Here is a 17,384-nt window from a genome sequence, read left to right on the forward strand (position 1 = left end):
GAAGGGTGTAAGGGTAAACTTTTGGGGGAGGAAAAAAGTCTGGAGATAGAAATGAGCTTGACAGACAGCAAAACTAAGGATAAAAAAGCTATGATATAAGTCAAAGAAATAACAAACGGCCAGATTGGATAGAACCTTAACAACCATTATAGAGAGTAGATTTTATTTGTATTACAACTGAAAGCTATCAGAAGAATTTAAGCAAAATAATTACATGTATCTGTTTTGTTTTAAAAAAAAATCAGTCTGCGTGCTGAGAGAAAGAATTTTACAGGGACAATAGTGGAAGCAAAGAGAACAGACTGGAGGCTATTCCAATGGGTTATGCAAGAAATGACAGTGAACTAGACAAGGGTAGCAACTATGAAGGTGGAGAAAAGTGATCGGATTCAGGATATATTTTGGATGTATAATCCACTGGACTTTACTGGTGGACTGGATGTAAGGAGTGAGGGAAAAAAACAAAAATCCTGGCGTTTAGGTAGTACACCTGGGTAGACAGTGGTAACATTTACTGGGATGAGCAAGACAGAAACATGTTTGAAGCAGGAATATCAAGAGCTCTGCTTTACATTTGTCGGGTTTGAAATGCCCATTAGATGGCCAAGGAGAGATGTCAAATAGATATTTGGGTTACTTGGAGCTCAGCAGAAAGATCAGAGGCAAAGAGCGAAAAGGGAATAGGTTAAGATGACTTAGGAAAAAATTACAGATTAAAAAAAGGACCAGAAACATGAATCTAGCAAAGCCGAAAACATCACATATGATGCTATGGGAGAGGTATGCAAAGAGTGTTTGTGAGAGCACCTCGCTCAGCCAGTAATGAAGGGATTATGGAAAGCTTTTTGGCTTTCTTGAAAGTGTAGTGTATAAAGTGAATTTTAAAGGCTATAGAGTAAATACCCATGCAACAAGAAAAAGGACATTCGAGGAGTAAAATTTAAAGACTCTGGTAATAGACTGGGGAGTGGGGAGAGGAGAAAAACTTGGATATTCAGAAGATGCTACAAACTGAAAGAGAAAATACAGGAGAGGAGACAAAGAGGTGGTGAAGGTAGGAGCCAGCACCAAACATAATACCTGGAACATGAGCTTTCAATCAATGTTACAAGAATTAATGAGAAGCACAATATATTTCTATCTCATAATCCTATATACTTCTACAAATTTCCAAGGAAATCTACCTAATAGCCAGCACAAAGAAAAAGATGAAGGCATGGACAGAGAGACCAGAGCAGACATTACATTTGAGAGACTGAGCAGCATGATATTTATATCATTTCAAATCAATTTCATCTCAGCTGTTCCTCTAGTGGGGGAAAAAAAAGAAGAAAAAAAAAAAACATAGAATCAGCACATTTGGCTTTAGACTCTTTAATATCACACTATCATCACCTCTGGACTAAAGGTGAATATATCAACAAAACAAATATCTTAAAGCATGAATTAACATCCTTAGAACAACAAGATTTCCTTAAATACTCTAAGATGCCCACATTATCTATCTATTCAATTTATATTTTTAATCCTAAAGGTTTTATTATTAGCACATTCCACTGCTAACGAATCTTCCATAAATATAAAATTTCTCAATATGAAAGAAATCACACCTTCGACTTTCTACGTTAGCTATAAATTAATATGGGAGGGGGTGACAGTGAAAAATTAAATCCAAAAGTATATTAAATTAGATAAAGCATTACCTTTTTAAATGAAATAATCCATAATCATGCTCTGCAAGAAACATCATTGTTCTGACACATGTCAGTAAACAGTTGTAACTGCTCTCGGAGTTAGCTAGCATAGCCAACAGACAGTCACAGATTGAAGCCATCAATTCTTTGTTTGGCAGAGAATTGGATAGCTGCTCCAGTTCAGAAAGAGAACTTTCAGAAGAGTTTGGCAAAATAAGTGCAATATCCTGTGAGGGAGGAGAGGAGAAAATAATTTTTTTAATTATTAACACCAACACTAAGCATTTTTATTTCAGAAGTACATAACATACATAGCAGTTAATACTTAGTAAAAATCATCTCATCAAAATATTATTGTTACTATCCCATCGTAAACATAGATTCAAACACATTAGGAACAAAAGACTCATTTTGCCTTCCTATATAAAATACAAGGACACATACCTAAAGAATAGTTAAAAATTTTACTTTACAATATTTTTACTTTATAAGAACATCTGTTTAAAATTTTTTCCTGTATTGCCAATGAGTATAGGGTGTATCTCCAAATGTTTAAGTACATTTGGTACTAAAATATTTTAAATTCACTGTATTATTCATTCATTCATCATATTTTTTAAATTTATAAAGAAGTCATTCAGAGAAATAAATTTTAATAAATATATTCATATGTGAATTTAAAACATCACAAAAAGGGATGGATAGAGCATATAAAATTAAACAGTTTTCCAACTATCTTCCTCTAATTTTTATATACTTTTAAATTTCGAGTTTTTCAATGCTAAGCAAGTTTAGCTAACAATAACTAAAAACTGTCACTACTCTTTTTATAGAAATGGATTTTACAGGAACATTTTCAGGTACGTCTCATTGCCTTTAATAACTTAATATACTACAAATCAGTATTCAACTTGAGTTAAAGCTATAAAGCAAAGTTTGAATCAGAAGGGAAATATAACAAAGTGAGGCCAAGAATGAGGTCTCTATGATCAAAGCAGCTAGGTTGTCACAATGCTATTCGGCATAGTTATAAAAGCTAACGTGAATTATATAACAAACACCAGTCAAATGGACATTGTAAGAGATAAGGACTTAAAATATCCTATCAGGTCCAAAACTATATTCTACCAGGTTCCCTTTTTGTGAAAACAAGTCACACCAAAATTGTTCCTCTTTGACTTGAGTGTTAAATGTTAACTAAAAAAGAATTTTCTCCATTAACTAGAAAAAGATAATCTTCTAACATGGGACCCTATTAAAAATATTCTGCCTGAAAGAAAAATCACATCTTATGATTAGACAGCTGGAGCATTTTAATAAGCTAGAATGTCATTAGCATAGAAATCTCCAAAGATCCCAATCACGATAGGCTTTCAAAGTTAAAACAATTCTCATTAAAGTATGGAACTATAAACTAGAAGTCAATTATGTAAACAGCAGGGAGAAGAAATACCACTACTTTTGGTAGTCTGAAACACATTAAAACTGTAGTAGCCTGTGATGCCTTCAAAGCTGTCCTAACAGGAAAACATATTTTAATTCAACCAATCATAAAGCTATAAAATTCAAGAATGCGTTGGTGTATAACTGGAAGGAAAATGAACATACTAGATATAACCAACCCCAACTAATACAGTGGCAGGTAAAGCAACTATCTAAGGATACAATCTCATAAAGAAAAAGAAAGGGCTCTTCAGAGAAACCTGTGAAATACAAACCCAAAAGGAAGCTGTGAAGCACCAAACCATTTTATTGTTGGTTCACTAAATTTATCTCCCTAAACAATAGCAATAACAACAAAACAGATGAGATCTCCTTGTTCAGAACTAGGAGTTACCTCAAGAGCTTTTAAAACCACACACACACACACACACACACACACACACACACACACACACACACACAAATTTATAAATTTATAAAATAACTATAAATACCTGATCACAAAGAGACTGCAAAATGGATGTGATATATTCAACACACTGTTGGCGAATAACACTGTCTCCAGGAGACCGAACCAAAGCTAACAGATCCTGGAAAATCTCTGCATATTTTTCATCACCTTTAATAGTTCCATTAATTAGATGCAAAATAGCTAATTTACAAGCTTTGTGTGAAGCCAGAGCATCAAGAAGGGCAAGCAACCTGGTGGTCTGGCTAGTATACTGTTTTTCTTTATCTTCTGAAGTGCTGAAATAAAATCAATACATTTAGTAAACAAAGTTCTTGATTTTAAAGCATTAATATTTTTTTCAACACATATCAACTTATAGACCAATCTTGTATAAAACATTGCATTTCTTGGATATGACAATTTCTCTAAAATTTTACAATTACTATAAAATTTTATAAATTTAGGTTTTATGTAATATATTTTCTTAAATCAGAAATCACCTTTCAAACACCCAAAATCAAGGTCTTCAAGGCATTTTTCACAATATAATGAAATAAAGTTTGCTAATTAAAAATAATCTATATATACTCATATGCACACTATGTGTGTATATGTTTATGTGTTTATTTATATGTATATATTAAATGAGCATTCTAAATCCTGGTTTCCAAATTCTAAGTGAAAAAACTGTATCTGTGTCAAGAATAAGTTGAAAAAAAAATTTTAACGCAAAATGAAAATACCTTTGCAAGTCTTCTACAATCAAATCCAACACAGTTCTCATAATCAGAAGTGCAGTTGGTGAAGCAAGGTCACACAATTGAACACAAATACGCCGTAACATATGTTGAATGGGCTGGCAGGTTGTGCCAGAGAAAGAGCGAACTATTTCTTGGAGCAACTTTGCTTGAACATGAAGGTGCATGCTCCACAATTTTCGGGTGTTGAGTGCCACTGATATATCATGTGGCTCAATAACCTGTTAAAAAAGTATAATGTGTGTGTTCGTAGATTTTTTAAATATTTATTTATAGTCACAAAAACTTCAGGAAGAACTGTTATGAAAAGAACATCTTGAGTGCATGCTTAAAACATTTAATCTTCTATTATACAATTAAACATTTGCTTCAATTCAATGCATCTAAAAAACTTATTGTTCTCAGGTTAGCAGTCAGTAGAAGAGCAGAGTCCATTGGTGAAGCAACCTAGTTAATGCAAATGCTAACACATGATAAAGAAAAAAAAGATTTAAAAATAACAAAAGTACAAGTGTACATAACAGCATAATAAAATTCACATTAACAAAAATTCATTTAAAATGTTACCCCCATATTTTCTTAATGACCAACTTGCTTCAGTTTTATCTCACCCTCATCCAGTTATTTTATGTCTTTTCTAGGGGAAGGGAATGAGGGTTGTTTTTGTTTTTAACAAAATCAGTGGCTTTTTAAAAAGTGTTACTGCCGTCATTTATAAGATGCATGTTATATGGAAGTGATACCTGAGTTGTTTGCATAGGCAATGGTAGAGGCAGCAGCTCTGAAAGGAGTATGAGTCCAGAAAAAAATCCTTCAGGAACCTTCAAGATTGAAGAAAGAACTTCTTTTAACATTAAAGACCAAGTATTATTGGCTAGAGTCTCTTCTGAGATTGTGAGTTTTTCATTAACTCCTTGTGTAAAAGTCAGTAAGATATCAATGATATCATTCTGAATTTTCTGTTCATCACTATCCAAACGACCTGAGAGAGGGATAGAGCACAGGAGCATGTGTAAAGTCACAAGTGCTGAAGGAACACGCATATCCTTAAACTCAAAGGATCCACCTCTCAGGAGTTCCGTTAACATAGTTTTAAGGAGAGTGAGTGTGCAGCGAGCCATTGAAATAGTAGTAACTCTGTGAAGGGTAGTCCCCATGTTGACATGGAGCCTCCAAGGTTGAGTCAGAATACTGTTCAGTTTTTGCAGAACTCGAATAAAGGTGTCCATTCCTTCAGCAGAAAAAAGCTGAATAACAGCAAGATTCCATTTCAGATCTTTCTGTTGACCTGTACATAGGATAAGAGGAAAAGTAAAACTAATTACTTTTATGTTAATAATCAGTTAATATTTCTGAATATTTTATGTAATAAATGATATTTATACTAGGATTAAAAAATTTTAGTTTTAAAAGTACATTACCTTCAACAGAGGGTGGTGGGCATGCCACACTGCAGAGAACACGCAAAGCAGTGGTAAGGCCCACTCCTTCTGGGGTCATCAAATTATCGATATTCTTTAAAAATAAAAATGAACAGAAAGTTTAATTTCTTGGTACCTATAAGATTAAGAGAAAATTCCAGCAACAGCATTAGTTAAAAATAAGTTTCAAGTACTTACATCATTTTAAAGTTCTTAAGTAATTTAAAATACAAATAAGGCTAATAAAGTTTATAGAGGTATTTAATCTTTGGTATATGTTGTACCATATATGATATTATGTAAATAAAATGAATTAAGTGCAAAGTACAAGTATATTAAAAAGCACTGACTAAAACAGAGGTAACATACAGATATGTTACCTTTTTGTATATATTTTCTATACATCTTCTTTCCCAAAAATGAACCAATGACTGATTTTACAAAGCCTTGTACATAATAAAACTCTTTTAAAAATTGAGGAAGCAACAGGGAATGTTTTAGCACTACATAACATACAGTTTTTTAAAAATGCAGATACCAGAGGAGTCTAGTTATAATGGCCAGTAGGGGCATGGCTAAAGGAAAAAGAAATACAGTTGCCTCTGTCCTTAGCACCTACCCATGCTATGTTTCCTGGCAACAGTTATGTTTGAATTGCTTTGTTTTTGTAGTTTCCACACAAGACATAACAAGACATAACATTTTATTTATTTTTTTTATTTATTATTATTTATGCCTACAGCACCTGGTATTCCTAGGTGGTCTCCCATCCAAGTACTAACGAGGCCTGACCCTGCTTAGCTTCCGAGATCCGACATCAGGCTTGTTCAAGGTAGCATGGCCATAGACCATGGACCGTGACTCCACTGGAGCGCGAACCAAGGATCTTCTGCGTGTAAAGCAGACATGCTAACCACTACACTACAGAACCATGTCCAAGACATAACATTTTAAAATGTTACTATTTCAGCTTCTAAACCTCAGAGGTGAAACAAAAATAAAGTAATTCCTTTCCCTCATAGTTTCCCACCTAAGATTATCTTTTACTCTAATTTTTTTTTCTACACTACCTTTCAATAGTTCCAGAAATTACATAAGGCAGCAGGGAACCAGAGTGAAGTTTCAGTCTTTGACCAAGAGTTTATAGTACATCTTGGAATAAGAATCACTTATAATAACCACATTTAATAGGATAAGAATTTACATAAAAATTGAAACTCTTTTAATCACAGCATGTAATTCAAATATCTAGAACTAAATTTCTTATTGGTTAAATACTTTTACCCAAGCCATATATTTACTGGACACCTTATATATTCTCCTGACCATGAACAAGTACCCTGAACGTATGACCACCTAAATTTACAGAACACTAATGTATTTCTGCTAAATTAAAAACTGAATGTAATAAAAACCTACAGATGTCAACTTGTGGCACAGGTAAGGAATACATATGATGGGCACTATATGAGGCAAAAGTATTTTCAGAAGAGATGGCGTAAACATAGAAGATAAGGACAGACAAGTCAATGAAGAAAACTCTGAAGCAAATAAACCCAAATAGTACTCTGTTGCAGGGTTAGAATAACAATGGATTAAACAATAATTACATATATTACTTTAATAACACTCATTTCAACTTCAAGACTAAGATGGTTTACACACACACAGACTATGTGTATAAGTATATATGTGTATATATATACACACACACACATATATCATTTGCTAAATGAAAAAAGATAATTCGAGATCCTTTCTGTCCTTTTAGCTTGACATTTTTATGCATCTATGAGCACCTTTAGCCCTTTCTCCTATGCTTGCACACTGTATTAAGGAGTAAAAAAAAAATTTTTTAACTTTCAAAACTAACAATGCAATGATTTTAATCGATTTTTCATTATAAATTACTTGAATTGTATATAAATTTTTCAAATGTAATGTTATTAATTTTATGGTTTTCAACTTTTATAAATTACTTTGATTGTAGATTTGACTATCCCAAATTAACAAAACTAGAACTAGTCCCCACTCCAATTATCTGGAACTGACTCCACCAAGTTTCACCTAAAAATTTTGAGGGAAATTCTTTTCCACTAAAGTTTAACTGAAACAATTATGTGTTACATTATCACAGCATTTAACTTTAAAATATTTTTGTAAATACCATCAAAATGGTAGATGATATTTTCCAATTTGAGAGAAAAACATAGGATGGAATCTGGTAGTAGAAAGCATTATAGTACACAGGGCTGTGTGCACATATATACACACAATGTATATACACAATCACACACTCATTTTCATCCATGTACCAATCTGTATCCACAAAGTCAAATAAATCAGGTAGTACTCATAACAATTACTGCATTATCTACACAAGTGACTGAATGCAGTATTATAATATACTACCACATAGTTCAGAAAATCAGGCACTTTTAAGTTCTACTTACCTGTTTAACATATTCAATAAGGTTTGGGATGCAGTTAATTTCAAATCTAAGGTTTTTGAGAGGTTCAAGCCACTTGCCAAGTTCTTAAAAACAAAAAGAGTAATTTATAACATAATATTTTTAAATAAAAGCCTTTTATAACAAAGGAAGTTAAAGGTATTCTTTTCCAAAGAAAAACATTATCAGATCCATACTGATTTCAACAATCTAAATTTCACACAGGGAACTTACATCTAATCCTTTAAAAAAAGCTTTAAAAGGAAATGTAAGTGCCCTACTACAGCGGTCCCCAACCTTTTTGGCACCAGGGACTGGTGCTCCTATGAGAATCTAATGTCTGATGATCTGAGGTGGAGCTGAGGCGGTGATGCTAACACTGGGGAACAGCTGCAAACACAGATGAAGCTTCGCCGCTCACCTCCTGCTATGCAGCCCAGTTACTAAGAGGCCATGGTACTGGTCCGCAGCCCAGGGGTTGGGGACCCCAGCCCTACTACTATACTGGTAGAAATAAGAAGTGACCACTCTTAGCATTTTGTTTCTGAAAACTTACAATGTTTATATCCTTAAACAGGACTATCTAATTAAACTGAATTTTTATGCAACATTAAAAAACTTTATAAAACTGACTTCTTATAAACTCATAACAGTGTTTATTTACCTAATGCTATCACTGCTTCCCACACTCTAAAAAAAGTACACACAAAATATTTTAATGTCTAACAGGATCAAACCTCTGGGGAAATATTTACTAAGTGCCTTTCCCTTAACATTATTTTTAAATTCTGTCATTTTCCTAATTTGCCTTTATGAAATTAAAAGTATACTATCGTCCCAAAATAATAATAGCAAACTTTGTTTATAAAACAAACACTAATGAAATAAACTTACCACAACTAAACTCAAAAAGTCTCCGAGAAGCTATGGTATAACACTTATATTTATACCAAATATGTTTTTTAAAGCATTCTAATACAAAAAGTGATATACCAGTTCCAGACACTTTATAGGAATGACTAAAAGAAACTGAAAATGGTACTAATGTTTTCCTTAGTTCTACACTCCTGCATGAGGAATTACAACTGTATATAACTATTTTTCTTATGTATTTTTAAATTAACTTTCATATATACAGAATATATTGTTCAAATGAAAAACATAAATAATATAACAAATACAAGTGTGTCCATTGTCCAGAATATGTAGTTAAGTATTAATAATACCTTTAAAGATGATGCGTGCCCTTTATAAAGGCATACTTTAGGATAAAATATTTCCAGTATGCAAGGTGAGTTTACTACCCAACTTTTACTCGTGGTATCACACATAAAATTTAGAACTAAAAAGAAAAGCCATATGCTATTTACAATATTTACTCAATGTTTTCAAATTTTCTATTTAGTAAAATGAGAAAGCCGAGAACCAAAATAAAATGATAAAAAACTATAATTAGATACCTTAAACTTTTCAAGACTGCCAACATAAGGTTTGCCATAAACTTCAACATATTTATATGCTTTAGAATATGATGTTTATATTATTCTTCACTTTTAAGAAGAGCACATATTGTTAACCACAAATGGAGGATTTCTAAGTTATACTTAGAAATACACAAACTATACACAAAACTGAACTTTTGAGTTTGTCTTCAAACTATTTCTTCCATTTGGATTAGAAATTTCGACCAACCACCAATTTCCATGACTTTCCAGAAAAAGGAAGGTACTTTCAACAATTTCCTAAAAATCTTTTTAAGAACACCACATAAAATACCTTCATAAAAGGTACTTTCAGGAAGTGAAAAACGGAGTATTACTAGGTATATCAAAATATGATAAAGGACTAATGATACATATTCAAAAGCTTTTTCCTTCATATATCAGAAATGCTTAAAATAACTTCAAGTACCATACCTTGCAATTTAGCATTATTTTCATCTGCTTTACAAAGCTTCAAGAGAGATGCTGCATGCTGTTCTAGCATTTGGACATCACTGGAAGACTGAACCACCACCAAAATAAGTATGCATGCATAATTATAAGCTACTGACTTCTTAGACTTGGAATCACTGAAACAAAATAAGGTTTTAAAGTTTTTGGTACAAAAACAATTTTTAGGAATAATTTTAAACATTTTCTACTTGATTTTAGAGACCAAGGAATTTTACAATGAAACCTAACTTCCTGAAGACAAGAAATCAGATTTTAAAGAAAAGTTCATCTCAATACACCCAAAAACATTACTTAAAAATATATAAACAAAGCACATTTATCACAATAGAAAGTGAAGTTCTATTAAGAACTAAGATCAGAAGAACAATGAAATATTAACAAGTATACTTCGTTAGCAATTAAAGATTATGAAGTACACTTCACTGGTCTCCTTTAAAATGTCTGTCCACTCTGGATAAATATCAACAAGTGTGATGAATCAGTCTACTGCCATCATCACTCATTATTCCACTCCAGAACTGTTAAGACACAGCTAGACATGGAAACCACTGCTTGCCTTTTATAAGTTCCCTAAAAGACCATGACTCAAGGAGTCATATCAAGACCCCACTGTGAGACCAGTTACCTGGATGCCACTGCTTTGCGTGACACGAGCTAGGAAAAGCATGTTTCTCTTCTCATAAACTAAAACCTTCTGCCCTACTGGACAGGCTTTTGAAGACTATTCTCATTCTCAATTCCCCCCAATAGTCAAAGCACTTCTGAAACTAAAGCACCATGAATGTTTAGAAGGCAGAAGATAGCAAGATAGTCCTCACTACTCATAAGGTGTATATTCCTGTGTCTTAGGATTCCCCTCCACACAAATCAGTAGTACTACAGTTGCAATCTTTTGTCAACACCACAGGGAAACAGAAAGAAGCTGCTAAAAGACCCACTTCATTGCTTTATAGCCACATCTTACATTTGAGATGTCATTCTGTCATTCTAATCTTTAAATTAACATGTTATGTTATGCAAAAAATTATATATAGTTTTTCCTTTCAAAGCAAAACCTTCTTTTAAGAACCTAGCCCATTAGTGATGTAGTTTTCCAATAGAATAGAAAATTTAAGGAGTAAATAGAAAATTACCCTAAGGCTTCTTTGGAATAATACTCCATTAGAGTAATAAGACTTTGGAGATTTTTCTCAAGACTGAAAACATGGCCAACAGCTGATCTTCCCACAGGATTAAAAGTAATCAAATAAAGATTGTGAAGAGTTCCCAAGAGATCCGAATGGTCAGTTTCTTCACTGGCTGTACAACGCTGAAAATGGCTGAACAGTTCTGTAATACACTGCAATGTTTGGGTTGAGTCCTGTAGCCACAAGGCAAATGCATCATCAATAACGCCATCAGATGGGAGACCTTCCTCCTCATCTTGATCATAAAGGTGACACAAAGCTCGGATCAACAAATTTGTTGCTTCATATTCCGACATAAAAAACAGAAGACCCTTTTGCGACTGTGCAAGAAACTTTAAGACATCTTTTGTGGCTTGCAGTACACCAGGGTGGGCACTTGTTACTGGAATTGACAGAAGCAAGGTAACCAACTCCAAGAAGTGGTGACTGTGAAGATACCTGCGGAAAAATTAATTGCTATATGTCAAGTCAGCGCAAAACATTCTTTATTTACTCAATGGTCATTAGACAGGAGCAGTAAAAATTTTAATGGCCATAATCTTTACCTTCAGCAAAACAGCGCTTTAACTAAAAATAATGTAAGAAGCAAATCTTCTCTCCACTGGGCCAAAGTGAAAGTTTGTCCTAGTTAGCATTTAACAGATGTTGAATAAATAACTGTTGACGAGTTTTCTCTTTCCAGGATCAACCCTGATTTTAAAGTCTTTCCGGGCTACTTTATCAAATGCTGCTTTTTCACCATGGTCCTAATTTACCCATGGCATATCTGATTTAATGTATCCAGGAAAAATATAGGACATACACTATAGAAAATGTATAGCATATTCGGATTTATTCTAGATAGTATATGTGAATTAGTAACTCTAGAAAAAAATTTTTCAAATTATCAATTTTTAGCATTTGACTAATTAATACTATCATACTCATCATTTTTTTAATCAAATCCAAGAACCATTTTTTAGTATACATAGTTTTAGTAAAAATTACTTACAGGCAAATGCCAAAAAAAAGGTCTCAAAAATTAAAACAAAATCTATTGTGGATGCTGATCCTAATAATGGCAAAACTGTATTAACAAATAACTAGAGAGTTAGATGGTAGAAACAAGTGCTAAAAGAACCTTAAAGATATCCTTAACCAAGATGTAAAATTAAGTTAGTAAAATATAAAGTTTACTTGCAATGTATTTATTAGACGGATAAGGTACAAAGAGGTTCACACAGAAAAGCTCTCTCCTTCCTATGCCATCCTCTTGTACCACCATCCTAGAAGCAATTCAGAAGCTTCTCATTTACTCTTGCTCATAGACATGCTTAATAAGCATTGTTGTAGATTATTACTATCTTTAACTTAAGCTGCTATTACTATTTTAAATACTAACAAAATATAGCTTACCCACAGTAACATACTTCTCATTTCACTATTTTAAAATCTCAAATATCCTTACAGATATGCATTATCTACAGATAAAATCAATCATAAAATTGCCTCCAATGATTTGTGAAATATATTTCCCAAAACCAAAAATGTCTTACCTAAAGAGAACAGGATATGGATCATCCCTCTCTGGAGGTCCAGTAATACGTGCCATGGTTGGGAAAGACTTAACAGGAGGCTGGATCATTGTATGAGGTGCAGTTTCCATTAAATGGAAGATTTCTTCTAGGAGGTTAATAAGCTTTTCTATTTCCCCTTCACTGATATTTGAGGATTCCAAAAGATCCATATCCATTGAAGTCTCAACCTCATTTTCATATTCTGGGTTTGTTCTTTCAAGCCCAGTTTCTGTGTCATGATCGGGTTCACTGTGGTTAGGAACAGATGAAGTCTTCTCTGCTAAATGGTCACCAAGTCTTTTAATCTCTGACAAGACTTCATAGAAATGGCACTTCTGAAGGATAGCTGAACCAGCAGTGACAACCCTCACAGTCTGATCTAAAAGTATGAGCTCCAAAAGTTTTTGATAGCCACTTTTTTCACTTTGTCTACCTCTTAAAAAAGCTTCCATTCCTTCTGTCATACTAATGACACTGTCCAAAGCTTTAAAAGCATTTAATTTAAGGGAAGATGAGACATGATCAGCAAACAGGAGCTCAAATAATCTGTTGATCACTCCTGCTTGTAGCAGTCCCATGACTCCCTGAGCTCCACATTCTGCTAGTGAGGACACTAATTTGGTCCCAGCTTTGAGCTGTCTGACATTTAAGGCAATGGGTTGGCGAAGGGCTACTTGTAAATTTAAAGCTTGCATGGTCCAGTCTACTAACTGGACAAGAGAGTCTTGTTTTGTGTTTTTCAATTGCAAATAACTTAGTCCTTTTATTATTAAGCTTGGAATTTCTTCTAAAGCTGTTACCCATTTTGCACCTCTATCTTCCTTATATAAATCTAACAGTTCAGTTAACTTCACTGAGGCTTCTACTGCCCCTGAATTTTCTTTATCTGGACCTTGATCCTTCAGTCTACTGATTTCAATTTCAAAAGTAGTCTTGTATGGACAGCTGAAGTACAAAAGTGGTACAAGCTCCCTGTCATACGGATCATATGTCATAGGAGGAACTGAAGCTAAGTCTTCAGCAGTGTATTCAACATCAAAGTTTGGATACTTAAATGTTTCACGTTCCAAGTCAGCAATTCCATCTTCATCACTGGAAATTTGTTCATAACCATCATCTCCTGAAAATTAGTTTAAATAATATTTGAATATTACATTATTGATGTTTAATGCAAAAAAATCGAGTTAATCAAATTTAATAGTATGGCAAAAAATAAGAATAATTTCCTCAACAAAATTAACTTCTGTCCCAACATATTAACAATTACCAACACTTATAATTTTTAATAAAATTAAAGAGAAACTTAATCAGCAAAGTCTTCTATTATAGATTTATACCTGACTATGCTACAGGTATCTTTTCTTCAAAGAAATAAAATTAGAAATTAACTACCCTCATTCTCTCATCTTCTCTACAAAAATGTCCTCTAATTAAGAAAAGAGCCTGCCTTAAACCTAACTATTTGTCAGTTAAATAAAATAAATCTAAAAAGGAATACTTGATAATCTGGGAATGGGGGAAGCTAAAAAAGAATATCACTCAACCTAATTATATTTTGTCAAAGAGCCTCTGTGATACTGAAATATCTCTCACTCACCTTCACTATTTCAGAAAAATCCAAGGCAGATTATGTCATTTTTGCATAAATACTTTAACATTACATGACATTTCTTGGACAAATTAAGAGTCAAATAGCTTGAATATCTTTCACTTTTTCCTTCCAAAAGAAGCAAAACCTAATTAAAGGACTGCACCACCCTATCACATATCACGGTATTGATATTTTTTCTCCCTGAGCTTCTAAAAATAATGTAGCTTCTAGCTAAAATATCCAGGTGGCAGACATCTTTAGGAATTCCACCCAGCTCACACCACTCCTTACTCTGAAAACAGCCCACCAAATTCTTAAGTCACCATATATCTGCTGCGTGATTCTGCTTCCCTGGCCAAAGCTGATGGTATCAAAGGGCAACTGATATCCTAGCAAGCCAAAAGAATCTCTCTCCCAGGAAACTGGAAATGGAACTGAGATACAGCCAAGTAAGCTGGTTGATTAAAAAGAGATTAAAGCTGTGGGATGAATAGAGAAATAGTTACTTGATAAAAAATAAACTAGCAACATAAAGCAAAGATAGAAATTCCACTTCAGGTCAAGTCTTAAGGCCCAGTTACATTCCAACCCTTGGGTTTCTCAAAAGCCTATCTTCGTTATAAATCCCTCTGCATTGCTCAAAGCTACATCAGGTTAGGTTCTAGAACTTAAAACCAAAAAGTTCTAGCTAATATAATCCACCTTCACCTTCTTCATCATCTTCACCTTCTTCCTCTTCATCCTCCTCCTCCTCTTCAGGGATACTGTCCACTGTATGTCGATCATCCTCATCCTCATCCTCTTCTTCCTCTACATCTACATCATCTTCATCATCATCTCCTTCTTCTTGCTGTTCCTCTTCTACTTCTCCTTCATCAGAATATTGACTTTCCTGGGGAACAGAATTCCGATCAGGAGAAATGGGCTCAAAGTAATCTTCTCTATGAGGAACATCCTCTTCCTTGTCATCAGACACTGAAAAAATGAGTTTTAAGACACAGATTACTTTTTAAATTTACTTTTCAATTACAGTTGACGTATTAGTTTCAAGTACACAACATAGTGATTAGACATTTACATACCTTGCGAAGGGAGTACCCTGACATGTCTAGCACCCGTCTGACACCAAATATGGTTATTACAATATTAATAACTATATTCCCTATGCTGTACTTTACAACCCCATGACTGTTCTTATAACTGACAATTGGTACACTAAATCTTCACCTTTTTCACCTAGTCCCCTATTTTGCAAACATCAATTTGTTCTCTGTATCTATGAGTTTGTTTTGTTTGTTCATTTATTGTTTTTTAGATTCTACATATAAGTGAAATTATATAGTATTTGTTTTTCTCTCTCTGACTGATTTCACTTAGCACAACCAACTCTAGGTCCACTCATGTCCCAAATGTTAAGATTTCATCCTTTTTAATGGCTGAGTAATATTCCATTGTGTATATGTACAACCTCTTCTTTATTCATTCATCTAGGTTGCTTCCATATCTTGGCTATTGTAAATAATGTTGCAAGTGAACAGGCATACATCTTTTCAAATTAGTGTTTTGAAGTTCTTCAGAAAAATATCCAGAAGTGGAACTGTTGGGTCCATAAGGTAGTTCTATTTTTAATTTTTTGAAGAACCTTCATACTGTTTTCCACAGTGCCTGCACCGATTTACAATCCCACCAACAGTGCACAAGGGTTCCCTTTTTTCCACACCCTCATCAACACTTATTTGTTGATTTACTGATGATAGCCATTCTGACATGGGTGAGGTGCTATCTCACTGTGGTTTTAATCTGATGATTACTGATGTTGAGCAGCTTTTCAAATATCTATTGGCCATCTACAATGTATATCCTTTTTGGAGAAATGTCTATTTAGGTCCTCAAGGCACAGATTATTTTAATGGTTTAAATAACATGAGGCAGCAAGACTGAATACTGCAATTGATGACATTTTGAATGGTTTAGCTCATAAATGCCATTTTTTTAAAAAAATGTCTTTAGAAAATATTAAGATTATACACTGCACAACTTTATACGGTTAGAATTTACTATTTTATGTCCTAATACCATAAAATAGTCCTTTTCTTTCTCTCTATTAAATAACTATGAAGACTTTTCTCTCTGCTAATACATACTGCTTATTTTCACTGGTACACTTCTGTACATATCACTATAGCACATTAACACTTTATTTTCAAAGCAGTGTTGGTACTGCATCAAATGAATTAAGGGATTTTTTAACAAGTTCACCTGCCAACAGAAAAACACAAAGAAATACTGCACAGGATAAAAAGGGGAGGAGCATGCATCAAGATTTGATTATCGGCATCTGATTTTCTTTCTCTAACCAAAAAGCACTATTAACATTAACAAGGGAGTTTAAAATCTAGTGCTTTTATATGTACCTGGCAAAGGCAAGGGATCATCATCATCATCATCAGGTGGAGGGGGTCCTGGTGGAGTTCTTGGTCCCCTTGGCTGTGGTCTTGGAGGGCTTCCATTAAACTGATCTTCTTTCTCCCCATCAGCTACAGTTTTATTAGACAAAAAAAGAACTTTCAAATTATTAAAGTATAGAGAAATGAATGCATGATAAAAATGCTGATTATCATTTGAGTTTTTCATCTTCAGGATTTATTAACTTTTCCTTCTGCTATCCAACAGAAATTTGGCTAATTTATTTATATTAGGGAAAGTCAGAATTACTGACCTCCCATATACCAAAGTATAAAGTATATACTCTTGGGCATTATCCCAGAGACATGAACTTATTTTCCTGCAGGAAAGTGTACACAAATGCTCGTAACACCTTTATATGCAACAATCAAAACTGAAAACTAAATGTCCTTCAATAATTGAACAGTTAAAT

General features: G+C 33.6%; 1 protein-coding gene and 1 pseudogene across 4 annotated transcripts in view; both read right to left on the bottom strand.

Moving 5' to 3' along the window:
- Nucleotides 1-17,384, bottom strand: part of VIRMA (vir like m6A methyltransferase associated) — a 55,145-nt gene that overhangs the window by 18,586 nt on the left and 19,175 nt on the right. For 2 of the 4 annotated variants that reach the window (XM_039877150.1, XM_039877148.1), the window contains exons 6-16: nt 16,921-17,043; nt 15,215-15,481; nt 12,895-14,035; nt 11,306-11,797; nt 10,134-10,288; nt 8,221-8,303; nt 5,768-5,861; nt 5,090-5,634; nt 4,332-4,567; nt 3,632-3,884; nt 1,704-1,921 (exon numbers count right to left, since the gene is read on the bottom strand). In XM_039877150.1, coding sequence (XP_039733084.1) covers nt 1,704-1,921; nt 3,632-3,884; nt 4,332-4,567; nt 5,090-5,634; nt 5,768-5,861; nt 8,221-8,303; nt 10,134-10,288; nt 11,306-11,797; nt 12,895-14,035; nt 15,215-15,481; nt 16,921-17,043 — 3,607 coding nt within the window. Of the gene's footprint in view, nt 1-1,703; nt 1,922-3,631; nt 3,885-4,331; nt 4,568-4,667; nt 5,635-5,767; nt 5,862-8,220; nt 8,304-10,133; nt 10,289-11,305; nt 11,798-12,894; nt 14,036-15,214; nt 15,482-16,920; nt 17,044-17,384 lie in introns of those variants that run through there. The other 2 variants (XM_039877149.1, XM_039877151.1) reach the window with 2 other exon arrangements.
- On the bottom strand, nt 6,501-6,616 carry LOC120614341 (uncharacterized; annotated as a pseudogene).

This window comes from Pteropus medius, unplaced genomic scaffold (assembly GCF_902729225.1).
Source record: "Pteropus medius unplaced genomic scaffold, Ma_sr-lr_union100, whole genome shotgun sequence".
Classification (NCBI taxonomy): Eukaryota; Metazoa; Chordata; class Mammalia; order Chiroptera; family Pteropodidae; genus Pteropus; species Pteropus medius.